Source organism: Rissa tridactyla, chromosome 8 (genome assembly GCF_028500815.1).
Source record: "Rissa tridactyla isolate bRisTri1 chromosome 8, bRisTri1.patW.cur.20221130, whole genome shotgun sequence".
NCBI classification, from domain to species: domain Eukaryota; kingdom Metazoa; phylum Chordata; class Aves; order Charadriiformes; family Laridae; genus Rissa; species Rissa tridactyla.
The window spans coordinates 13,781,003-13,808,160 of record NC_071473.1 but is presented as its reverse complement, the minus strand read 5'-3'; the positions used below and the strand labels follow the sequence as shown (position 1 = coordinate 13,808,160).

General features: G+C 44.1%; 1 protein-coding gene across 3 annotated transcripts in view; it reads left to right on the top strand.

Moving 5' to 3' along the window:
• The window catches only part of ABAT (4-aminobutyrate aminotransferase), a 70,059-nt gene that overhangs the window by 6,065 nt on the left and 36,836 nt on the right, over window positions 1-27,158 (top strand). Inside the window, exons 2-3 of one of the 3 annotated variants that reach the window (XM_054213111.1) lie at window positions 522-596; window positions 25,787-25,915. In XM_054213111.1, the coding sequence (XP_054069086.1) occupies window positions 25,846-25,915 (70 nt within the window). In that variant the 5' untranslated portion in view covers window positions 522-596; window positions 25,787-25,845. Of the gene's footprint in view, window positions 1-521; window positions 597-2,442; window positions 2,563-9,904; window positions 10,112-25,786; window positions 25,916-27,158 lie in introns of those variants that run through there. The other 2 variants (XM_054213110.1, XM_054213112.1) reach the window with 2 other exon arrangements.

Below are 27,158 nucleotides of genomic sequence, written 5' to 3'. Positions count from 1 at the left end.
AGATTGTACAATGGTTTTCATAGGAAAAAGTATAAATTATTGATTAATATGCTGTTACCTAGAGAGTTACACCAGACTGACCCATTAAGCACAGTGTGATGTGCGTAGATAAAACAAAACAATGGAAGGAGACAAAAGAGGTCTTTGGAAGTTCAAGTCAAGTAGTGGGATTTGAAAATGAGCTACTTCTTGCTGCTGGGTTGTCATATGCTTTGGCATGTGACATAGGTCCAAAGGCTTCTGTTTTCTTACAGGCTTCGTCCTGCTTTTGTTTCACTCCTCCTGACCCGGACTTTCTGTGTGTCCTGTGTGTCTGTGCACGAGGCTGGTGCATTAACAGGGTAAAGCTTCATCTTGAAAAATCCTGCCTCTTCAGGCTGCCAACAGCGTGCTGTCAGATGTTTTGGTACGGCATGTTGCCTCAGAGTAAGATTTCTTCCAGCAGATGGCATAGGGGTTTCTTTTAACAATGCAGCACCCAAATGAAGTAACATACTATCTACGTATGTGTGTGTTTACAGATTGCTCACTGAAGCCAGTCCCAGTGGTGTCAGGAAGAGGAGGTACAAAGGAACATCCCTAGCTTTTTCAGCAAGGTGAGTGTGTTCTCTAAGTTCCTGCTTCCTTTGTATAAGGGATTTTCTTTTGTAATAGGGATAGTGACAGCAAACTGTAGTCTATGAAAATTCCCCTTATTTGATGGATTTTGTTCTCTCCAGTTGCTTACAATTAATAACGATTCTGAAAGAACAAGAGTCTTGTTTTACGTTCATATGCCTAGGACTTGAGCTGATCGGGCAATGAAAATAATACACTAGCACCAACTATAAAGAAAATAAGTTATTTGGAAAAGGAAGGAGGAGACAGAGTTTATTATGGGAATATATGATCCAAAAATGTCTTTCCAGTCTTTGAGTGCAGTTTGGTGCTAGCACAAGTGACTGTACCATGTAATCCCTTGGGAACTTGTCAAGTGGACCATCTCTCATTTCCTCACGAAACGTTGTTTTTCCCTTTGAATGCTGGGTATATTTGATAGTGAATCAGATAGTGGTAAGTAAGATGTTAATCAATAATAATTAAAAAGTAACATCAACTGCTGCCTTAAAAATGAGGAAAAATATAAGTAAAGGTTAGGTAAGAAAGTTAACAGTGAGTTGGACAAAAGATACCGTGAGAAAAGTAGCGTTTACTGCTCTGTAATGGCCCAACTCCATTCCTACTGTGGGATATCAGTAGAAGGTTTACATTGTAGATTCATCAGAAGGGACACCAAGAAATTATGTGCTCTATTTTCCTCTCAAAGCAGAATCATACTCATCTGACAATCTTGATGAGTGTTTGTCTTGCTTCTTATTAAAGCCTCTCACGATAGAGATCTTGTATGTCTCCCAGTAATCTGTTCTAGCGCTTCATTATCCTTTCTGCTACAAAGGTTTTCTAAATGGTTAAACTGCTGCCTTTCTTGCAATTTTGGACCATTACATCTTTCTTACTGTAATAAACTGAGACAGATGTAAGAGTTCTACCCAGGATAAGTGGAAATGAAGAGGCATAGATGGCCCAGCCTTGAGAGATACATGCAGGAGCAGAGGGGTCCTATGATACCATCTGCAAATGGGTGGGTTTTGCAGCAAAAACAACAGCTTCAGCAGCTCAGAGCCCGCAGGGTTCTTGCCGTGCTTGTGTTCTGTTCAGCTCTCCTGTCTAGTTGCCTCCAGTTGCTTTGCCAGGATATCTGCTCTAGCATACTCCTTGGAGCCTTCAGTGGAGGCACTTGGGGGCTGAGCAGGGCCTGACAGCTCCCCTCTCTCGTCGCTAAGTGTGCATCCGTTATGGATCCCGGTGCAAGAATTCTTCTCTGAAGTCATCTGAAAGAGGAGAGGACGCCTGCACATTGGTCACAGGAGAGGGGCCTTTTGTTGGCCTTTTGCTAGACAAGTCTTAGGTTTTGAAGAAGACCAAGACCTTGAATGAGACCTAGAATTCTGTGAGATGAGAGTCAAAGCAGGATTCGACGTAGGGTGGGGGACCCGCACTGCACGTGGCATCTCAGGAGAGCGGAGCAGAGGGACAGAATGTCCCCCTGGCCACGCTGCTTTTGATGCAGCCCGGGATGCAGTTGGGTTTCTGGGCTGCGAGCGCGCACTGCCGGCTCACGTTGAGCTTCTCATCCACCAACACCCCAAGTCGTTCTCAGGGTGCTCTCCATCCATTCTCCGCCGAGCCCGTATTTGTGCACGGCACTGCCCGGGGATGCCGTAGGACCCGGCGCTCCCTCCCTGTCGCGGCCCCTCCGGCGCCCTCCGCTCGCCCGGCGGGGACGGACCGGGGGTGCTGCCCCGCCCCGCCGGGGGCGAGCCCGAGCCGCGCGTCCCCATTGGCGGCGCCGGGTGCGGGGCTGCGGGCGGCGGCGCGGATTGGCTGCGGGCGGCGGGGCGGGTTGGCTGCGGGGCCGCGCAGGCAGCGGGCAGCGAGCGCGGGGTCCCGCGGCGCCCGGCCCAGCCACGCCCGGCGCCAGGGAGCGCGGCGGCCGGAAGAGACGCAGCCCCGCACCTCCCGGTGAGCGGCCGAACGCGCGGCGCCGGCGGACGGGGCGCCGGCAGCTCGGGGCGGGGGCGCCTGCGTGAGGCCCCCCTGGCGGGGTCTCGCTCCTGCCCGGCGAGCGGGACTCCCCGGCTGGGCTAGGATACCGCAGGCTGCCGGGCCCGGCGGCACCCCTCTCTCGCCGCCTCCATCCCCGCAGGCGGCAGTGCCCCTCCTGGCCGGGGATGCGGGGCAGCCGCGCGTCGCCCTGCCGCTCGGCGGGGAAGAAGAGCAGGCTGCCCCCGCCCGCCCCCTCTCTGATGCCCTTCCGGCTGCCAGGCGCCCCTCCATCGCGGTCCCCACGCCGAGGGCACCCCCGCAGCCGGTGGGGTGGCACAGGGGCTTCTCGGGGGACCGGCCGCGGCCCCTCGCCGGGCCAGTGCGTTGGTGCGGGATGAATGGTGGGGGTGCGTGTGCCGCAGGGGGTGGTGTTGGTGTCCTGGCTGCTTTCGGGGACGTTGGCATCCTCCGAGAGCCCTCTTGGGTTTTTTTTTGTCAGAGCTGAGCGTGGTTCTGGACTCCCCGGGTGCTCGGCAGGGCGCAGGCGGCAGCCATTCCCGAGGGATTCGGGGGAGCTATGCTGAACAAGAGGGGTTGTTGTTACCCGCGAGTTTCGCCGCATCAGGAGGCGGCGGGGAAGGCTGTGTGCCCCCGCAGCCTCCGCAGGGCTCGGGTCCGACAGACCCGCGGAAGGGAGAGGGGGAAGGAAGGGGATGCGAGGGCGCAAAACCCGTGAGAAAATACATGTGTGCCGTGGGGAGAACACGACTGGCCCTGCGGATAGCTCTCCCCTTCTTAATGTGTTGCATCCAGCTGAGTGGAAATCTTCAGTAATGGTGTTTATGGAGGCCTGCTGCTGCACTTTCAGCTGAGATTCATCAGTTCTTTTCAGTTTCCTGTTCTCCAGCTAATGCCTGTGATGCAAAACCTGAGCCACTACCTCAGGCTTTACCTCCCTGTCTTCACTTCCCTTACCTTCATTTGTACTTTAAAGTAGCGTGTGGCTGTATAGCCAGAGCTTTGACTCTGTCTAGCTTAGATTTGCCTCTATGATTCTCTGTTTATAAAATGGAGTAAAGGGAACGATATGTAAAGAAACTGAACCATTGTGGGAGATTTCCAAGTAGTTTTGTAATCAGTAATGAACGTTCAGGCTTATAAAAATTGGATTTTGCCCTACCGTTCAAAGGCATGGCTCATGGATGTGGGCTCTTGAAAGAGTCTTGGCTCCTATAATTTGAGGCAAGGAATTCAGTAAAGAATGAAAGCCAACTGGTATAAAAGGAGGATACTAGTAGGGTTACCTACTGTAAGCTTTTCTGGAAGCTCTACACTAGGGAAATTGCCTGTTAAATCTTATTACAGTCTGGTGATTGTATTATAAATTGAATTGAGGACACTTTTTGCAGCTTTTGTTACATTTATTTTTTGTTACTGTAATTGGTCTTTCTGTCTACTTGAGTAGTGTGAGTGTTGGGCAAATTGTGTCTGTGGTCAGTTTGTCTTCTCTGACTGAGTTACATATGCAGGCTTGGAGGTCAGTGATTCAAAAGCAGAATCGTAGCTCATGGTACTAAAGCACAGCATCTGCAAAGAAGGATAATGTCTGGATGTCATAGTGTTTCTCATCCTTAGTGTTTAAAGCCCTTCACAAATGAGAGAAACATCACTGGACTGACCGTACAGATGGGGAAACTGAGATAGATACAGGGAAAGAAAACTGTCGTTGCAAGTCACCTGCTGGGCAGCCTTTCGGACTTGGGTTCAGTGTTCAGGTCTTCTGCGTCTGCAGTCGGCCACTGCTCTGCCATTACACTGTGTTGTACCTCTTGGACAATCTGGAGTGCAAAAGACCGTGATGCAGACATCCCTAGATAACGGAGACCTGAGTCTATAAGGAGACAAGCCAACCACTTTTTTTCCATGGGGGAACAAAAAATGCAACAGAACTGGTTTCTCCAAAGCCCACCCCTTTAGTCTTCTGGGGAATAACAGGCTTAGAGGCATATTGCACTGTGAGGTGTCTTGTGCATTCAAATACAAAGTAAATGAAATAAGTGGATAAAATTGGATATTTATGCCCAGGAGGCAATAAGCAAGCACAGCATGCAAACAAACACCAGACATATCAGTAGGAGTCCTTCTGGCAGCTGTGCTGTCATTAGAAAAGGAAAATGTCCTGATCTGGGTTCTTTCAGAAGCAGAGAGGGATTAAGATGCACACAAGCCATGGTATATACATCCAAACCAGTTCTTGCTGTACCTACCAGCATCTTAGAGTTTTTCAGGTGGTTCCCCTTGCCCTGACTAGTTTGTACGGTGCTTAGCAGTGAAGCTTCAGAACAATTTGTACAATGCCTTGTATGCCCCACAGCTGCATTCATCGGCACTGACACACACTTTTACTATTGCTTAACTTCATGCCTCCAGTGATTATAACGTTAAGGTTGACAGAATTAGAAAGATGTGATCGAAGAAAAATTGGATCTGCTTCTTGGCTTCTGAGCCCCGTTTTATGCCTTTTTGTATTGAGAGTCCATTACAGAAGTACTTTTTAAAACTTTTAGCTGTTTCCAGTACAAATTAAGATTCACTTCCTTTTGTATCCAAATGGAAACAGCTTGTGGAAATGTCTCAGAAAAAAGGTCTATTTAGTGGCAGTACATATATGTACTCTATGGACTGTATAGCATTCATCGTTGGTTGTTTTGGTGAATTGGGTTGAATTGCTGGGTTTTTCTGATGAATCTCCTTTACTCTTGGCTTTGTCTTTGCCAGAGGGAGAAGAAGGGAATATGTCTTGATGGGGTAATTCTTAGATTTCATGTAAGACATTTCTCCTCTTTATTGTTTTTAAAGACCATTTTAATCCTTCTTGTATGTTGCAAATTGTCAGTCTGTGTGCACCATTTTTGTTCAAGCGGGCTTTTCCAGCACTGCCTACTCTTCTTTTACAGTTCCTTACAAGCTCTTAAGAGTTTGTCAGGCATAATGGTAAGTCTGAATCAAATAGTGAGGTATCTTACAGCATTTGAAAGAGTATTAGAAAAGAGATGGATTCCATCAGAAGGAAAGCAGCTAGTTTTGACTTGTAGGAAGCTGTGGAAGTATAGGTAAGTAATGCAAAAATGACACATGAGGAGCACTGCAGCTTAAAGACCATCAATACACTACACAGATAATTATCAATGTGGGCCTATCACCTATAGAAGGATGGATACGCTTTAAAAATTATGTAACAGATTTCTTTCAGGAGGCTGAAAACACCCTATTCCTGTTCCAGACTGATCTTCTTTCAAATTCCTTTTCTTTATGAACAGAAGAGGTTGCCGTAGGGGTCAGAGCTGCTACCAACTTAAAGTAGATAATTCTACCAGCCACTGCTCTGTGGCTTGAAAGCCATACATCTCTGCCTTCTCTTTGTTTCGGATTTTTTTTAATCTATTTTATCAGATCACAGCCCTGTTTCCTGAAATGACGGCTATGGGCCAGGAAAACAGTGATATTTTCTTAGCCATATGGTGTTTGTGCAAAAATAACAGTGTGCTGGGGGTTTTCCAAAGCATGCAAAGTGTATAAAACAGAGAATATTGTCCTAAACTGTTTCTGTGGCTTTCAGACTCTTCTCTGATCTGTGGGAGTAGGGTTCTGTACTGTGTCCTTGTGTTAGATCGTTTGCCTTTCCTTTTGCAAAATATTTTACTGTTCATTTCCCATCTCTTAGTTAGCCAGATAGTAGAAATTCAGCAGAAGAATCAGGTAGAAACCTTGGTTATGTATTGCAGTCTTGGTTATATGGAAGAAGAAGGTTGTCTCTCTTGCTGTCCAATGGAGGTACTTCTATTTGCAGCAGAGAGAACATTTTCAAAGAGTATGATTTTCTTTTGAAAAGAAATCCCATTTTTTGCAGCATGAAGTGCATGTTCTTCTGTCCGAGTTTATGGATTTGGAGTATTTTTTGCGTTTTGTGCGTGGCAGCTTCTACAGTTGTAAATTCTGTTGAGGAAATGAACACGTGTTCTAGCTTGGGCTGGATAGTCGTTTAATTATTTTAGTGCACCAGCTAGCAGCTGATCTCACTCGCTGCCTTTGTGAAGCTATATTGCAGTCGCTTCTGAAGGTGTACTTCTGAAAGCTTGACACCTGCAGTGACAAGGACACAGGTCTGCTCTAGTGATGAGGTCTGCCCTTACAGTTTTTGAAAAAATGATAAAGCTGCACTGTGCTGGTTGATGTGAGAAAGCACTAAAACCACTCAACTAAAAGTAGTGCCTTCAGTAAGCGAACCCTGCCAGCTTGAAGAAAAGGGCCAGGAATGTGAACTTAGTTATTCAGACTTAAGTGATTCCCCTTTATATTGTCTACTGCAATTACTTTAGTGAATCTCTCTCAGTTTTAATGCAGGAAAAAAAGCATTTGTGTAGATGAGTGCTTATATTGTACTGTATCAAGCTCTTATTTTGGCCTCCGGCTGAAAGGCAGTGTACTAGATAACTCTTTCTGTGGCAACATATAAGGTACTTTGAAGGCAATAAAGCTTCAGACTTGGTGAATTTCCCGTTTAGATTTTATGATTTCACTGAAATACAACTCAGAATTGGCAGGGAGCGGAGGTCTCTTAAGAAGAGTTTATCTTCTTGTGACTCTTGTGAAACTCAGTAGTTTAAAAATTAAAATCTAATTCAGATGGTGTTTCTGGGGGCAGTTTAGAGTAATGCAGCTTGCTGAAGATTTCATGTAAAAAGTCAGTATGCCTCAAGTACACTCCAGGTGACAGGATGAAGTGCGAAACTGCTCTTTTAGCTGTACTGCTGTAATTCTGAGAGTAAAACTACTTCTAAACCTGTCTCGAGTTTTCCTTATCTCACACACTTTAAAACATACCTTCTTCTGGATGAAATTTTCCTTGCCATCCCCAAGCAAAATTCAGTTTTAATTCTACAAGTGAAAGTACATTGCTTTGCAACCGTTGTACCCATATATAATTCTATTTTACATAGCAATGCACTCAGAATGCCTGGAGTTTGAAACCTGGCATAATTCAAGTACTTTTTTTTTTTTTCTTTAATACGTTCTTAACTAGGTCTGGGGCAGGAAATTGGCTGGAGAACAGCAAAGAGACCAAGTGATCACTCTTTGAGCAATTCTTACCTGGCACCTGCTAAAATACAGTAGTGGAATCCAATTTAGCCCGTCTGGGCAGGGGCGAGCAGTCTTTTTTGTGGTGGGGGGCCCAAAACTGGACACAGTACTCGAGGTAGGGCCTCACCAGTGCCAAGTACAGCTGTTCCTTAGCCATGGAAGGAGACATCTGATGTGGAAGAAACCTGTGCATGCTTGCTTTGGTTTGTAGCACGTTCCTATTTTATACTGACTCCCTTACAGTACTTTTCACTGCATCAGCCAAGAGGTTCGGATTCAGGTTCCCGTGTCAAACTGACACTCGTTCCCTGCTGACAGCGCTTTCACAGCTGTATCAGCCATGTTGGTGAGGATGGATCCTGGCGTCAGGATCAGTGCGGCTGTCTCCCATTTCCTTTCACCTCTTTGGCCATCTGCATGTGAAGGGCACCAGATTTTTCTTTCCTGAAGCCTTTTAGCTTGCCCCCCTTGACATATTCTCCATTTCTACTGCCTTCCCACATAGCCTTCCAACCCTTGCGTTTACTGTCTCAGATCTGTTCTAAGGACTCTTAGCCCTACCTTTCAGCTCTAAAACTAGATGCTTTTGACTAGAAGGCCATTATAGCTCTGTAGGAGGTATAGCAGATCATATGCTAGCCTCTTGGATAAAAGACCTGCTCATGTGGAAAGTGATGCTGGAAGGTGGACAGGGTAAATGGAAAGAGAAAGCGAGGAGAGGGGCTGTTTTGCCAGCAATCTGAGCAGGCATCTCAGTGCACAGGTTATTTGTGGGTCGGTTTGGTGGCTAGAAAGCACTGTGATAGATTTAGGGTGTGGAAGAGTGTTACCAAAGAATGTGGATTTCCAGCACAAGTTTTTCTTTCTAGTTTGTTGGGAAGGTGGGTGTTTTGAGGGCTTTTATTTTTTCCTCCCCTTGTAACCTTGGTTTCGTCACTGGTTTCTCACAGACCAAAACCGTGGGTGTTGGGAAGAGACATAACTTAATGATGATGTTTTCATGATGTCCTATTTTTGATGTTTGGCTCAATTTTAAAGTATCCAGCTTCCATCTATAAGCCTTGTACCAGGCAAAGCACAAGGCAGCAAGCTGTTCATGGAAATCGGTACCCTAGTGCTGGATGATTTCATGCTAGCTGTCCTGCCTGTAATCTTGGTATTAAATCACCCCTTCCTCTTCCTCCTTCCTACCCAACAAATGAACAACCAAACCTACAAACTTTTTCACAAGAGATGTCACCTCTTGCCCTCCAGCATTTTTCCTTTCTGAATGAAGCAAAGCAAGAATATAGGCTTGCAGAAGCCACTGAGGAAAACAGGAAAAAAAAAAGTAATTTTCAGGGAAAGGAAAGAATAATAACCCTCATTTGTATTTGTATAGCATCGTGCTCAATCTTGATTGAAGACTTTGAACATCGCAACAGCATGCCAATTTTGGCTGCTTCTTTTAGCAAAGGATAGAGTGTGCGGAGGTTCTTGGCAGCATCCCTTGACAGTAAACACAACTGAAATAAAATCATGTGTTTTAAATTGGTCTGGAAATAATACAAAAATGTGAATAAATAGTGTAAATAACATAAAAATTAAGTATTTTAAATAAGTTTGGAGTAACTTATTAGCAGTCATATTTTTTATTTGTGTTATGTTTCCTCTAAATCTGTCTGTCAGCCTTTCTTCACGTGAGATGCCAAATAGTGGGAACGAGCCATCCTGTTCTTCTCTGCCACCTCTCTTTCTACATCTGGCATGAATGATGCGTTTTTTGCCAGGTGCTTGCCTAATAGTAGTGTTGTGATGTACTCCAAAAAAAATGAGGACACTGGGAGCAGAACGGAGGGAGTAAGTTTGTATTGAAGCATTTTTAACAGCTCACTGTGTAAATCTGATGATGTAAATTATTACCTCAGCGGGAATTGGAGAGTATGGCAGGTTAAAAAGCTGTTTGGAAGCCAAAACAAACTGCTGTGGCATGACAGGACAGATTTCAGGCAGAAGATGCTTCCTGGCACCATGCCAGAGCATAATCCGACCACAGAATGCTGCAGACAGGCTAGAGGCCATGACTTCTGCATCCGTACTGATTCCATCATTTCAGGCGAAGCACGCTGCTGAGAGTGCTGACAGCGACGGTCCGCAGACAGCAGGCATGAGGCATGTATTTTCCCTCTAACGACCATCCTGCCATCCACCCCAATGTTCTCCCATCCTGGCTCCAATATAAAGCAAGCCTTGTTTTTTGCTCCGCAGCTATTGCTGCAATGCAGCTTGTTGGAGAGGGAAATAGGATTACACAATCAGAGTGTGCTGGTGGAGGTAGGAAAGCAGAGGATGAGCTTGGCTCAGATAAAGTCCACGCACCTTGTTTGCAGTGCAGTTTTCCCAGGTAATGGAGTTACGGGGGCGAAAATCTTCGGTTTGTTGCATGGTTTGGGCAGCGGGTATTGTAAGTGGCTGACGTAACTGGTGTAATGTGATGCTTCTGCCTTGGCTGTTGTAAAAAACAGCTGAAGAAAAGCATAAAAAGGGCCGGCTTGTGTTATTGAGAGAGGGGGTAGAGGCAAGTGGAGATAATGACAAACAGTGCTGGGGGCTGGATTCATGATGTTATGGGGCCTTTGACTGGGAAGAACTTTCATGATCCCTGCAACCATCCATGCATTGCATTAACTATAGCTAACAAGTCTTGTTGTGCTTTTTTTCTTACAATTATGAAATCCAAAATGCCAGTTCTTTTAAAAGTGTCTTTTAGAGGTAGCAGGAGATCAGTAACTACTTGCTTAAGTTCTCGTCAGTAATCTCTATTTTTCCTTGGCCAAGAAAGTGGTTGGAAAATACCCCTTCTGATGCAACCTATAAGATTCCCGGTGTTAATTTATTCATAAAAATTGGGCCATTACATGATCATGAATGAGTTCAGAGTTTGTTCTTTTGCTTCTCTGTAGATTTTTGTGTAGTGGGCGTTCATTCAGTTAAAGCAATGGGACTGATGCTGAACATGGGTTTGTGGGTAGGTGACGTTTCAACAGTGAGTCAAGCGTTGCGGCTACTCTGATTTGTCCTCTTGTTCCTCACGCTGCTTGCTTATTTGCTTTCACTGGTGTACTTTGTTTTCCCTGGGCTGAACTTGTGACTACACTGGATGCTGTGAACGGTTTGGTGATGTCTCTTCTCCGAACTGGGAATCTTTTTGGTGTGGATGCGAGGCTGAGCCATGCAGGTGACAGGAGACCTAGATGAAAGTGGAGCTCTTCAGAAAAGAGGCTGAGAAGATACTACTACCCTTGCAAACCCAAGGTTGGTTGGGTGATGCCATACATTATTTCTGAGTGCAACTCTTGCATAAAGTGTATTTTCTTTGCAGAAAATACGCAGGGAAAATCATGTTCCAGAGTGATCTGATAAGTGGTAGGAAACGGCTCACAAGTTCGGTTTTATTGTTCTGAATGGAAAAGGGAGGAGAAAGGAACTGTTGTTACGTCTGGTCAAAATCCATATGCAGCCTTGCATAACTGATCCTCTGCTCTGGCTGGTAAGCAAGCTTTGCAGGCTTGCAGCCGCATTCCTCTTGTCTGTTGCAAAACTTCAGTTTCTCATTATCTTTCAGCTACTGTCACTAGCTAACAGCAAAAAGGGAAAAGGGGCAGTTTGGGTTAATACTGACACAGTGCTTCTAAAGGCCAACAAAGCACGTGATTTAGTAACTTCTAGGAAGAATTATCTGATTACTGATAAATCCTGCAGTTGCATCCATTTGGTGAAACCCTGATTTTATGAAGAAGAAAAATTTGCCTTTTTTATTTTTCTGAGCTGCTATGACAGTGCTCTCTTGGAGCCTCTTGAGAGGGAGAGGTCAAGTACCACTGAAGGAGGATGGAGGACAGTACTCTGAAGGGAAGTGCTCTGCTGTCCCATTGCTCTAGCACTGCTTACTTTCATGAGCTATCCTTAGAAAGATAAATATTTTCCTTAAAAGATTTTGTTAAATAAGTAAACAAGCTGGTTAACCTAACTACTAGCTCCTTATTTCATACTGATATACTCACCCTGGAGTAACTTGGGAGAGCTGCTTAAAATTACACCGGCAATAGGCTTACCTTGATCTCTTTGATACAGCAGTCATTCCTAGTGTTTATTAGTGCTTTTGTGGCAATATTGTAGTTACAGAGGCAGGCCTGTCTGACAGTACAAAAAGGGAGAGTAGCTGCTGCCCTGTGCCATTGGACATCTTGTATTAAGATGCCTTTCTCTGCCCTTGTTGCAACATTTTTGTGGTATTTGACAGAAAGTGCAATCCCTACCTGTCCCACCACGCTAAGGCTAGTGGTGTTGCCAGCTAATTTGTCACTTAATATTCATTGTTACAGCCTATATTTGCATGATATTTCCTTGCAGCACCCATGGATGTTCCTCATGGGATATTTGCGTAGCTGCAGGATGTCCACTGTCTCGCTTGGTTGCTGGAAGTGAGTAGAGCCAGCACAGAGCTGCTCTGAAACGGCTGGTGTGGGAGGTGAGGTGTGCGGCACTGACGCTGGCTGGCGGTGGCATGGACACTGGCTTCAGGTGCTTCTTGCAAGGTTTCAAAACATGCTTGGAGCATGGGTGCAAGTAGATATTCCAGAAAAAGTTCTCTCCCAAATCCTTAAAAATCAGTTGTTTCCCATTCCTGCTTTTAGCCTGTCCATAATTCCAGTGCATTGGGCCTTCTCCTTTAGGAAGTGGATGTGGCGGGTATCTTCTGTGATTCCAAAGCAGCTGGCATAATATCCTGCGTTTGTGTCCCCCACTCCCAGTTCGTGCAGCGTCTCTGAGCACTGCAGTTACACGAGGGTTCCTTCAACAGTTTCTTGATTCCAGGTCCCTCTTCTCTGACCCCAGCAACTAAGCTGGACTTGCTCAACTCATAATAGAAGCCTTTAAAAAGATTTGCCTAGTACTAGCAGCCTTCTCAAAACTGTCCAACACTTTTTAACTACCTAAATGTGATGTACAGAATCTTCACATTCATGTGATTCGTGGCTTTTATGTACCAGACTGAAAAACCAGCGCTCGGTCTCTTGTGTGGGTGTCAGTGTTATCGTGAAAGTAGAGGGTGCAGTACAGAGGTACCTTGGTGAGACTTTACCACTGAGTTTAGCCATTAGCACACTTTGTGGGGTCTAATTTACCTCCTCAAATTCGTGTCCAGGTATTTAGTACTTGTGTGAAATGTTGTAATGCAGCAGCTTTATTATTTTTGTCAAGGAGACAATATATAAGGCATAAATAAGCAACATTTATGTAGTAACCGTGTGGTTTTTTCCCTAGTGGGTAACTTTCAGATTTTGATAATCTTCAGTGAATCTTCCAGTTACCAGTTTTTCTACCTTGTTTTTAATTCAACAGAGTGATTTGTCTCATTCATGACAGTTTTGTGAATGGGACCACTTGAGAAATTTGTATTTTGTTGAATCAGATTGGCACTAGTTTTCTTGTCCATCTGGAGCTCAAAAATAATCTTCAAAACATACTAGGGAATTTAGCCACACAATCTATCAATTAACACTGTGTATGTATCTATGTTCCCTAAACTGTTTTGAAAACTGCCCAACTGCTGTTCTGTTTTTAACCTGTTGCCTGCATAAACACGCAATAATAGGACTTTTGAATAGTATGAATTCATAGTAGTTGTGCTTAATTCCTATATCCCTTTCCTTCTCCTCCTTCCGAATGTGAAGTTCTCATGTTTAATGGGAATTAAAGTAGTTGTTGTCTAAAGAACAGAGGGACGGGATCGCGCTCTCCCTGTGTCAGTGTAAGTTATACCAGTTACTGACTTATAAGAAACGCAGGTGCAGTTCAGGTTTGCCCTTGCACACATGCAGCCTCTGCTTTTTTTTTTTTTTTTTTTTTTAAACTGAGCATCTGCCCACCAAAAGAAATCCCTGGATGTTAGTGGTATTGATTGTGGTGAATTCCACTCTGTTCATGTGGCTTTTTGCTTATTTCAAAGAAGAGAAAAACTATCTCTGTATGCTTAGCATAATGTTATTGAATGTGCAAGGCTAGAAAAGCAGTCTTCGGAGTAGCCGCAGGTTGGAAAAGCTGCAGAGTGCTGGGTTTCCTGCAAAGCTAAGCAATACCAGTCTTTCTGTTTATTTTCTGTTTTGCCCTTCATGATAATCCTCTGCATCCAAATAAGATTCTTATCCTTCTGTCTGCAAACTATGCGCTCAGATTTTTGTAGTTAACTTGGGGTCAACATTTACTTTGTGTTTTCTTCCAACTGCGTTGAAAGATATTATTCTTTTTAAATATATTTTAAAATGAACCTAGAAATTACTGTTACTGGTACCTAAAAGTTGATTTGACTCTCCAGCTAGTGCTTTATTCCTTCTCTGAACATGGCAAGCCCTTAAGAGGGGTGTTGCTTTTCCTCTTTGTGCAAGTTTGGGGTCCTGAGTCCCTGCTTTTTAGTCCTGTAGCAACTCCATTTTTTGAAGGAGGACTAGGACTTGGTGCTGAGTATCCTGGTGTGCCTTGCCCTCTGCTTTGTGATGCTAATGTGTTTTGTTCTCATTTCTTGCGGGCGTAGATGACGCTTAGGATTTTGACATTTTGTCTCTACCCTAGAACTGCTATTCCTGGATACTGAATTTTTCTAAAGTAGTGTATCTCTGTGTTGTTTGAAATGCTTTGTTTTTCCTAACAAATTCTAGCAGATGCTTTCTAGAGTGTGAGCCAGGGATTAAGAAGAGCTAAAGAGTTGCTTCTGGAGGAATTTGCCATCATTTGCAGTGAAATCCAGCAGTTGATAACATGGTTAAACCTTCTAATATTTTCCATAAAAGCAAAATATCCTTTATACTAACCTTGTACTTTCACTTGGTCTTGTGGACCAGCCTGGCCAGAATCTGATCCCCATTTTGCCTCGTATCATCATAATATATTTCAGAAGGTTGTATATAGTATTGATTCATAAAAATATATGCCATCTGTAACAGCAGGAATTTATGTCCTACCTAGGAAGTGACAGCTCAGTGTCAAGCTGCTTGATGCAAGAGCTAAAACAAACAAAAAAAAATTCCACTACAAATAAAAGTTTACTACTGAATTATTCTCTCTCTGGAGGATGAGTTTGCAAGCAGTTGGACGTGACATAGCTTAGCATGATGGGGCACAATACTGACTGGAGTCTCTAGGTGATGTTGTCATATAAATTGTTAGCACCGCTGTAGCACTTCACAGTAAGAAGTACTTTTCATACAAGATAATTTTGTTTAATGGGTTTAGCCTCACATCATGTAAGGTAGCACTCAGCAGATGCACAAGAATTTCTTTGCCATACCTCAGTCTCCCCGGAGTGCACCCTTAGGAGCTGTGATCCTGATTATCCACTGAATAAGTGTCATAATAAATCACTGATACAGAGCATTGCCTTTGAATCCAGTGTTTTATATGTGGTGAGCGTAAAAAACCTACAACTTTTCTCAGTCCTTCCCCCTCGACTTTGTGATGTGTCCCTGTGCTAGCCATCTGTCTGAATAGGATTATTGCACTTTCTGTGGTAGATTAGCTAGTTAACAAATTCAATTTCGAGTCAGACATTTGTTTTACTGTCTGACAACTGGTATAGGCCAGTTTAAATATGTCATTTACAGTCTGTGTATGTAATTAATAACAGATTTTAAATTATGAAGAAGGTGAGAGATCAGCTTCAGTCTTTAATTTGGATCGAATCAACAGCTTGTTACTTAGCAGTAGTATGGTATCTGTTTTATAAATGACTGCAGCCTGGGCTCCTCTCTTGACAGCTGCTAATACTCGCATGGGATCCAGGCCACAGTCTTATGGTGAAGGAGAAGGGAACCGAAACAGAGTTAGCCACGCCTGATTCCCTTCCTTATTGGTGTTGACAGCATTTTCATTAGCAGTTTGTCTGGATGGTGATCAATTGTTCATTTGGTGTAGAAGAGCTCTGGAGAGTAGCATGGTGCCTTTAAACCACGTGCTTGGGCAATGGATATAAGTTGGTTGTGTGGATGCTGCCATCGCATCCGTGGGTGTGTGAATTATCTGTGTAGGGATAATGTTACAATGGAGAAAGACTGCAGACAGTGTTTGGTCTACCTGAATGACTTTCTGTCCCTTGTTGTTCCTGTATTAGCACAGTAATCATCACAACATCCACCCAACTGAACAAATACTCCTGCTGTTACTGCACTGAGAGAAGGAGGAAGAAGAAAGCGCGGTGGTGTAATAGCAGTGTGAACTGGAGTCACAAAATTGCCAGGGACCTTAGCCGCTTCCTATAAGCACTGCATCTTCCATCTTTGTCACTTGCTTCTGATATCTGTCCTTCCCTCTGTCTGTCGTAGACCCTTGCGCCGCACTGTGCTGGTGCTGAGCTGAGGCAGCAAGAGTCTTGGGCTGGCTCTGGTTCTCAAGGACCAGGCTGCTCACTTGTCTCCCTCCTTGTAACACATGGGGGCAAGCGCTTGGGTCGCAGCCCCTCGGGCAGCCTTCAGACCCCGCGCTTAGCAAAGCATCCTGCTGAAACGTCGCATCCCGCAGGTGGAGCCTATAGGAGACAGGGCATAAAGCGGGTCCCGCAGCTGGGATCCGGCCCCTGGCTCCCTGCCTGTTGTGGGGCATGGAGCACCCCCTCCTTGGCTCAATTCCTTCTGATGCCGTGATTACTGAAGTGGGTAAGTCACCATCTTGCTTGTAATAATTACAGATTTCCTCTGCGATTTTTCACTTGTCCGTTACCACAGCAACCGTGCAGTGGCTCGGCTGAAACGCTGTCACAGGGATTTAAATCTGAAGCGGATCAGCCTTTTCCTGCACTCTGGCGCATCTTTCCTCTTGCCCCCCGGCGCCATGGCAACCTGGCGATGGCATCCATGCCTCCGCCATGGCACCCTGTCCACGGGCCTTAAGGGATGCTGCGGCCAAGCTGCTGCTGTTATTCTCCGTGCATATCCACGTCCCTCCATTCCCGGTCTCACACAGTGCGTGGCGGGGGGTGGCCTTAGGATGCGTGCTGGCTGTTGGACAGCCTGCACACCACCTGAAGGAACTGAGCCGATCCAAGGTTATTTTCTGACAGCTGTGTGCCCGGGTTTGCAAACCAGAGTAAAATGCCTGGTTTTAAGGACAAAACCTGTTCTTCAGCTTCCACGGTCCTTGAAAACTAAGGGGCCATTTCAAACATTAATACAGGCTGGCTCTGCATCTTGGGGAATTTTGTTTTCAGAAACGTACTGAGGAGGCATTCAGGTGAACTTGGAGTGCCAGGGGCCCGAGCTGATGAGCTACACCCACGTGCCAGAGGTATGGGAGCAGCAAGGGGCAGAGCTGGCTGATCTCGGTTTGGGTTGGCTATGTCTCCGCTGGCTTTGGCCGAGCACGGGGTATTGCTTGCAGGAGCGGGTTTCATTAACCTTCATTAACTGGGGCATTCTCCCCAGCTCAGCTGCAGCGTGGCAGTGTGGGATTTCCTGCGGGTGATGCCGGTCCTCGCTGCCGGCAGTCACGAGCGGCTGCTGGAGGGAGCTGGCAGCAATGGCATTCCTCAGGGATGCAGCTGGCAGCAGCCTACTCTGAGGTGAAGGAGAGCGCGGCTTTTCCAGCCGGCTGCGGGGAGTTCTTATCCCGGTCCCGTAAGTGCCTGTGTCTGTGTGCGGCAGGGGTTAGCACAGCCTCCGGCTGAGCGTGCAAGGGCTGCGCTCCCCTGCTTTCTGCTCACAGCTGAATGCGTGGTTGTGTGTGTGTGTGCAGGCATGTGCCATGTTAAAACGTCCCTGTTGTGGATACGCGTGGTTAGCTGTTCCCCGGGTTGTTTGCTGGACTCCTTGTAAAATCTCCTGCATGCTTCTGCTTTTCTGTGTTTTCAGCTGAAATGGGGGTCACCTTGAGAAACCTGAGCGCTCGCTCCCCTTTAAGAGGTTTCCCTTGGTTTGGTGCTGGCTGCCTCCAAGTGAGCTATTTTATGACTTCAGGAAGCAGAAGAATAAAATTTTGCTTTTACAGTACATTTTTTTTGATGCTATTTATCTACCTATTTTCATGACCTCTGAGGAGGCAGTGGTAGGATGCTGAGGAATGAAATCTTATGAGGAATATAACTGAATTTCCTTGGAGGAAGCTCCACTTGAGGTTATTTTGCAATACGTTATTTTTTTACAAAACTACGGAACATTTGTGGAGCAACTAATCTGAAAAGCATGGCTGTGTCATAATTTAAACTGTTTAACCTGTTCAGAGCTGGACTCTTTTGGAGTGGGAAATGTGTGGAAATTAGCAGGTGTGGTTTGGATATGTTGTTGTTACCTGCATTTAAAATAATGGATTCAAAATATGCAGGCTTGAAGAGAGGTTCTTATGGGTAGCTCACTAGTGAAGTCCACTGAAATATCAAAGAGCAGGTTTTTTTCAATGGGAACTATTAAGGAATAACAAAATAAAAAAATATATTTTTTTTCAGCTAGCATCACTTTAGTTGTGCTTGTTTTTTACCAACATTTATGTACAGTTATGCCATTTATGTACAGTTATGCCATTTATGAGGTATTTTTAGCTGTGGATCGGGAACTTGCCCAATTTCTAACAGATGGTTTTTAGACCCCATTTTTTCTTTTCTTGAGACAACATATTTCTTTCACAGGGAGGGTGTGGGCGCATCTCATCCCAGCTTAGCCGTTCCAGTAGTTCTTGAATCAAAAATGAGCTGCTCAAAAGTTTAGTGTGTGACCTGAATCCTAGTGTGCCATATCCCCACCTGGTTTTATTCATTAGATTATAGACCGGGAGTCTTCTTGGTCCAGTATTTGTTGGAGAGAGGGAAAACGGAGATAAGAGCAGAAAGGTTATCTATTATTATTATAAGAAAAAAAGTTGTATTCATATCCAGCCACCAAACCCTGCTTAGAAGACATCTAAGGAGGAGCACCTGGACCCAAGTGTAATTACCCTTCTGGCTGTAGGTAAGTTTTAAAACTTGATGGAAGGACTGAGGGTTTCTGTTCTAGCTTCACTTAGTCTGGATTCAGCTCTGCCCTGGCTGTTGGTCTCATTAGGCACGTGGGTATTGCCGTGTCATGGTGGACACTCTACAGTGCTTTCAAGCTATAGACATGAGGTTTTGTCTCATGCGTTGCATCTTGCTTTGGGCTGTTGCTACAGTTTTCAGAACAGACTGACTTAAATGCCAGTCAGATAAGATAGCTGTGCAAAAAGCCACTTTATTTGGTAAGACTTATACTGTCGGGTGCAATATTTACTGTTCTGTCAAGACTTGAGAGACAAAACCAGTCTCCCCATTTCTGTTCTTCTGAAGAGTAGTGGGAGGGTTTGATCCTGTTGGTGTCAATAAATAAATAAGCAACCATGAATAACAGACACTTGAGCTTTCCTTGTAACTATGACAACTGTGTCCTTGACAACTTAAGTACAATCATGGAGTTTCCAATTACATCCTGTTTTACACAAAGCCGTGAAGGTTATTAGAGGAATAAACAGCAAAAGCAACTGTCAGCTCGTGAAGTGTTCTATGGCAAAATCCATTGGGGTGGTAGATAGACGTTTCCATTTGCAGGTAGCTGTTGCTTGTTTTGTTGTTGGTGTTGCTCGGTGGGAAGCGCCTTGGTGAGCTGTGCTCTCCAAGGACAAACTCGCCATTCCTTGGTAAGAGTCACTCTTCACGCTGACTTTGTCAGCTGCTGCTTGATGTTGTGGGGTCCTTGTAACCACCTTTGCTTTTGAAGTATGAGGCTGTGACCTTTGATTGACCAAGTTGGGTGAGGAGCAGCTTGTTTCTCTTTTGTGCACCATCTCATGAGGATGGTGCTAGGTACTGTTCTTCCTGAAGTCAAGGGTTTTAGCTCTGTGCTGGGATTATGTAGATGCTGGATGGAAAAATCTAATGCCAACCTTATACGAACACTATGTGTAAATTTTCTTGCAAATCCCTCTTAAAAGGACTTTACTATTCCTGTGATAATTTGAGATAGTCTAGCTATCACTAGAAATTCTTACGCTTACAAACGTCTCTTGCAAATGCTGTTGTAAGCTAATTCAAATTTTTTTCAGAAATATAGCTTTGAAAAAAAACCTGTTGAACTAAAAGGAGCTGTTGTATTCCGTTGTGTGCACTCAGGCTTTCATAACTACATAGTCTATATTGAACTCTTAACTCTGCTTCTGGGACCAAGTGAATTGCAGTTAAATACATCAACATGCTGGCAGGCTTATTTATTTATTTACTTTGTTGTTTAATACATTTAAGTGGCTAAAGCAGTAAGTCAGGATTTCTAATGTCACCCTGTCCTCTGTCAATAACAACTGGTTAAATCATTCAATTTTTTCCTGCGTTGATCTATTGGATGTGGACATTCCCCATCTCCCCAAGGGAGGGTGGGGAGGTACTTAATGATTGCAGCGTGTTTTCAAACAGCGAGTGCTGTGTACGTAATCTTGTTATGTAGATACTGCCATGCCATTAGGTTGCCCCGTTCTTCCTCAAATCCAGACTAAGGAAGAACATGATTATGTTTAATGGACAACAAGCTCAACTGTCTTCCACTTCACCCATACTATTATTTCGTTGTGAAATTGCAGGGATGTTCCAGACTCTGGGATCTCCTTGAGCTGTTTTTAGTAGTATAGCACTTGAGCTGCATCACCTAAGTCATGAAAGATGCTTGTTCATGAACAGTAAAGGAGACTTGCCCCCAGGAGGCTTGCCCCGCCCCTAAAAATCCAAGGATGTTTGTTGTTATTTTTTTAAGACGGGGCCCTTGAGCTGTTTTGTGGGCCCCAGGCACAGAATGCTGTCTGCCAGAAGTTGGTGAAAATAATAAAAAATTAGTAACAAGGGATTTTCAGGAGTTTATGGGGTGCAGAATGTAGAAAGATTAGGTAAGATTTTTCTTTCTAACTTGTCAAGCTCTTGCAGAGTAAGAGATGATAAGGCTTGGGCAGCATGAATGAGGCCAAAATCTCGTCCCTGTCCAAATCAGAAGCTGCAGTCCCATCCATCTCTCGTTTTGGCAGCCTTTACGTCTTTTCCCTCTTTCAGAACTGCTTATCTCATCTCTAACTTAACATATAGTAGTTGCTGCTTATGTGATGGAGCCTGTGACTCCCTCTTCTTAGTGCCCATGTCCTGGCCCCAGTATCCAAACTCCAGCTTGCTGCTGATATATTCCAGTCTGATTCTCTTCCAGAAAAGCTGTTTGAAGAGTCCTGATGTGCAGGTGTGGGAGCATTGTGGCAATTAGAAACGGAGAAACGAGAGCTCATGGAAGATAAACAACACAAAAAACTGGACCAGTAACACTTTATCACGTTGGGGGTCTTTGTAGCAGTAGCTGGACTTCACTTTGGTGAAGCCAAGGAAATTAACTTTTAATTCCAAAGGAAAATCAGCTTTGCAGTGTTTTACCACCTTCAGCACAGCTACCTGGGTTCTGCCAGGCTTTTCAACATTGTTCTGTTGTTTTAGTCACAGGAACCATAGCTGACTTGGCCTCTCAATTTGCAGTTTCTTCCACTGTTAAGATGCAGAAAATGCAGTGTGGAAGCATGCTGAGCTGTGCACTGAAGAGCCTTCTCACCGCTTCGAGAAGCACCCTCCTTGCAAACCGTCTGCACCAGCTCACCTCCAGGATGCCAGGGCAGGCTGGGGTGTGGAAAGGTTGGGTTTGCTTTCAGGTGTAACGCTGGTGCTGCCTGTGGGCTCCTGACAGGCTGGGGAAGCCACTCGGCTGCCACCGTCTGCGGGACGGCAGAGCTTCAGCATCTTGGGCTGTTGGCCCTGCGCTGCCAGCAGGCCCTGCACAGCTTGCAAAGCGAGTAAGCCTTGTGCTGCTTTCACATTGAGATGGATCCAAGCAAACAGGAGTAAAAGGTAGTTTGAGATGTTTTAAATTTCATTACAATTAACACAGAGCACGATGATACCCTCGCTGCTGTGAGTCATAGAAAAGTCAGGTGAAGGAAAACAGCAAAGATGGAATTAATTTGCCTTTACCTCCTTGCTCCCCTGCCCTCCAAATACATATTGTGAGGACTTGTGGAGTAATTGCAGTGTGCAGCTTGTGCTGCTGTTTCTAAACCACTTAATTATTCTGGTTAAATGGGTTTGGAGCAGCTGAGGGACAGATGAATGTGCCCCCATGAATTTAAAACAGGCTTCTGTGTCTTTGGCATGAGTTGCAAGGAAGAGATGCAAATCTGCAGTGCTGACTTCTCATCTGTGTCTTGCAGCGTCTCCGTTTCACCTCTTACCCCTGCATCTATCCCAAAGATGCTTTCAGAGGCAGGTTTTTGCAAGCTGCGGTCTGAAACAAGGACGTCATGCTGCATTAGCTTCTCCGCTAGCAAGCGACAGTGTTACAGAGGCTGCTAGTTTGTGTATTTTCGCTCTTTGGTCTGAATCAAGCCCCTCTGAATGTTGGGGTCCCTTTCTAATTTTATAAATTTTTCCAGGGGTTCCCCCTAAGAAACATAATCTTGTTAGCTCACAGAAACAGTGCGTCTTTGTATGTTCACAATAGGCTATTGCTACTGCTGCTGAATGACTGTTGCCGTTCCTAGTAACTAATTTTGCCTGTCAGAAATAATCACTCAGTACAGAATTTTAAGAGCTGCTGTGGAAAAAAATACGTCCAATTTCACGTTGTGTGCATTTAAAAAATCCGTGTATCCTTGTTTCATGTGCTCAATTAACTGTACTGACCTTCCTCTTAGAAAATATTTTTTCATACTAAAAGAATGTGATTGTGACTTCAACTGTATTTGCCAACGCATGTGTTCATGTAATGCAAAATTACATTAAAAAAAATATGCAAATACAGCTGTGTAGTACAGCTCTCTGTAACGATGGCCTTCACCAGCTCAGACAGTTGCTATTAGAGGAAAAATATTTACAGGGAAGACTTGTGAATCTCTTTTTTTTCTGGAAAAGCCTCACTTCTTTGAGGTCTAAGGTAGCTAGCGTTTAATCACAAACCTAATCCAAACATTGTCCTTCACATCCCCTTTACAGTCTGATATCTGAAATTGGTGGATGTACTTTGCCTAGATTTTAAAGAATCTGAAACTGTACGCAGTTGCTCCGAAGCAGTGATGGTGATGGAGCGTGGCTTTGCTGCGGTTTTGACATGTGCACGAGAGCCGACTTCTGCTGGCTTACAAACCTAGTTAATTCTAAAAAGAATTAACTAGGATAACTGCTGCTTGCAGGCCTAGAACCAGCTAGGCCTGTGCAAATCGATCAAGAGGTGGATTATGGAGGCAAAATTCAATTGGTTATTACGGTAACCAAATAACATGTGCTTAGACAAATATACCAATCACATCAGCTGATCTCATGTGAGAATTTGTGTGCATAATGGAGATGGAAAAGAAGTTGATTTTAGTTATGCTCAAATGTGATATTACATGATTTATTCTGACTCTGGACTAGAAAACGGTAAAACTTTTTATATAACAACTGTCAAGGAAAATTAGGGCTAAGCTACTTTATTTTTAAATCTTTTGCAATAACTTTTTATGTACGAGTATTTCAGAAAGCTAATACCATTTCCAAATATGTTTTTGAGCCTTTTATGAATATTGTATTTTAACCATTAAAGGACTTAAGATAAACAGTAAATGTAAGTAAAAGATAAAATAACATTCTGGGAGCAACAACATAGGAAGGAAGAGTAGGTTCCACCACTGCCAGGAAACCTGGACACTGGTGGGTATGACCATGTAGCACGACTTGACAGTATGTTTGATTTGTGTGTGAAGAGGCATCGTCTCACCATTGTGGGGAAGGTGGATTAGTCAGTTTGCAGCAAAATGCCCACGGGAGATGACAGGGACAAGGCCGACGAAGTGAGCTCTGGTGGGTTTTTCTAGCCTTTTATCATAGGTGTGTTTGCACTGCTCCATTTGTTGGTTCCTGCAAGGCTGTGTTCATGTTAGCTTTTAATAGGCTCCAAGAGACTTTTAAAAAGAAGTACTTTGCAGAGCAAACTTAAGGAGGGAATTGTAGATTGCAGAAGTACAGACCAGATAAATACCTCTGAGCAGAGGACATCAATCAAGGTGGTTAATCATTATGAGATGTGCTGGGCTGATTCACCCTGTAACAGCTTTTTTCCGCAGTTGTAGTCACGCTGACTTAGACTCGCATTTGTTTCATCCTAAAGGATGGTCATGAGAGAAGAAATTTATGGTGTTGGGATATTTCTTTATGCATCAATCATGCAAAAGTTAGCACAACTAAAGAAAGAAGCTGAGAGTGAAAAATTAATTAATGAAATAAATGAATCTTGTCTTATAAGTGAAGTTACTCTTTTCTGAAAAAAATTAACTAGATCTCTCTACACTTCTGACCCAAAACCTTAAAAAGCTAATCTAGCTTTTTCCAGCGTGCGCACAAATGTTGTGCAAGTGTTTGCTCACCTTGGAAGTTTTCAAAATACCTTGAATTTTAAATTGGACTCAGAGCAAACTAAGGGAAACAAAGTGCTGTGTGGATTGTCTGGGAAGGCACAGGGAGTTTTCTTTGTACCTGAGTATTAATAGGTTTGTGAATGAATAGATCTGTAGGCAAGGAGTTTTTTGTTTTCTTTTGCCAATTGTGAAAAAGCTCGGGCGTGAAGGAAAGCAAATCTTATCTTGGCTAAAGACAATACAGAAATTAAATTTCAGATATATTCGTGTTGGGTAAGAGATACATCCTATCACAGTAGCAGTGCTTCCCTGCATCTAGTCATCAACATCTGCATGTTTTATTGATGGCATAGAAATGATGTAAGCAGTCAGCTGCATTCTCAGACCATATTTGTAAAATAGAGTTCTTCCCAGGAGTTTTATGGGTAATAGGGACATTTTATTTGGACTGCAAGCCTCGGTCCATTGCTACTAAATGGTTCGTCTACACCCACTGGGGGTGGAGGGACATCCAGTGAGGTGAAAAATGCCAGTTTGGTCTCTGTGAAGGTAAAAAGGCCTCCAGTGTCCTACATAGAACACAGGGTGCCACACATCCAAGTATAAAGTTTGAATTTAACCTGTATCCTGGATAATAATTCGATGACCTGTTTTATCTATTTATGACTTCCAGCTAGGCTTTCTGCACAGGTGATCCAGAGTGAAAAAGGAGTTGTGTTATCATTCATGCTAGTTGACTTTACAAGGTCATTTATATTTAACTAGCTGAGATAGAATCATGGAACGGTTGAGGTTGGGAGGAAGCTCTGGAGGTCATCTGGTCCCATCCTCTACTTAAGCAGCATCACCAAAAGCAGGCTGCTCAGGACCACGTCCAGTTGGGTTTTGAATATCTCCAAGCACGGTGGCTCCACACCCTCTCTGGGTGACCTGTCCAGGATTTTTCTGTTTAGATGGAGCTTACTGTATTTCAGTTTGTGCCCATTGCCTCTTATCAGTCACTGGACACCACTGAGAACACCTTGGCTCCTTCTTTATTGCCTTCTTTATTATCTCCCATTCGGTATTTATTACATGTTGATGGGATGCAACCTGAGCCTTCTTCAGGTTGTGTCCCATCAATCTCAGCTCTCACAGTCTCTCTTCATAGAGATGTGATTAACTGGTAGAAACTGTTTTTTCAGGGAATTGATTTTCTGTTATTTCCTAGTGCTTGTCCTGCTGTCTTTTTGTATTAGGTGAGATTTTTCTCATAAACTTATGTTGAATCAAAATAACAGATTGGCTTCAGAGACTGACTGGAAACAATCTTTTAAAAGTTCAACGTAGTACACATACATAGAGAAAGTAGAGAAGAAGAGCAAGGGAAAATACATAATAATCTTTACCCCCGGCCCCGATAAAGCTGGGAGGTTCAGATTTAGCCTAGAAATCATTTGCCTCAACAAGACCTAGCATCAGACTTGGGTCTCAATCCTGAGACTGCTCTAAACATCAGCAGTAGTCCGTCAAAGGATGCTTTCCGTTTTTTTGATTGAAATTAGTGAAAGGGGAAATGGAAATTTTCACAGTAATTGTGGCTGCATCCACAGGGACATGAATAACTGTTTGCTTTTCTTTTTTTCAGAACGTCAGCCAGAAAGAAATCTCTCAAGATTGAGTCTTTTTGAGTAAAGAAGAGAGAAAATGGTGTCAATGTTGCTTAGTCGACAGCTGACCTGTTGCCTGCAGCAGAACTCCAGGCTGCTTGTATTTGGTAAGTGTTTTGGTTTGGTTTTTTTTTAAATATTTTCTTGGTTTGTATTTGGTGAGTGTTCACTTTATGCTGGTGGAGAAAATTCCAGTGTGAACATTGCTGGGGTTTGTCTGTTGGTGTTGAATCTTTCAAGATTTGAAGAATACGCTGTTCTGCATCTTAGATAATGTTGCAGGTGTAGTCCAGAACTGGCCCACAAGGGTGCTGTGATTTTTTGTTTTGTTTTGTTTTTTGTTCTGCAAACAAGATCTTATTTAGATAATTCCACTGTGAACATGCTAACTGAAATGAAACTCTTCAGCCCTTGGAACTCTGCTCTTACAGAGCAATTTTCTGATACTAGGTGGTGCAGAGGTGAAACAACCATCCATCAAAATCAGTCTTTTTTTGTCTTTGTGCTATGTAGCATGATCCTGCCAGTCTTCCCTTGTGGGGAGGTATCGTGTGACTGACATGAAGAGGTGGCCCTCTCTGGGGATGTGTGTTTCTGCCTCTAGTTAGCCCTAGTACGAAATAAAAGCCTACCACACTGCATCAAGCTACTTTCTCTTAAGTGCGTAATCACAAGTTCTTGCTTGGCCCCAGCTTGCAATTCAGCATGTGTATATTAAGCCTGCAGTCTGTGAAATAGATACAAAACCTAAGTTTCTGTTGTCTTTATTGGACAAAGCGGTGTAGAATGTAAGATCTCGCATCCGTTTCATGTGCTCTTGTACTGAATATAGTATGGCTGAATGGCTGATTCTGTAATAAAGTAAATATTGATGTTTCTTCTCTCCTCCAGCCCTTCTTCTGCAGTGCCACTGTGCTCCTTCTGCCACTGTCACGCACACACAGAACCCTTCCATTTGCTCAGAAACTTAAACATGACTGATTTCCTTTTAAATAATATGCTTTGGGGAGCAACTGACCTTTGGATAAAGAACACAAAGTCTGGTCTTGTAACTATTGGATAAGTATTAGCTCAGTGTTTCAGCACAGGGTGCGCTTCTATTTATGGGAGTGACGCACTGATTGTCGGCGCTGTGCAAGAGCGGTGATCGTTTGGTCGATAGTGGACAATGGAAAGTGCTTGCAGCAACCAGGCCTTCGTTAGCTGTCAGTCCTATGAGCTAGTCTGTCATCTCAGTATCACTTAATGCTCCCTGTCCCTCCCACTGTCTTGCAAACTTCTGTGCTGCTTCCCAATCACAAAGACAAATGTATTGCAGTTGTGCAAGATACTTGAGATCACTGGAGGGCA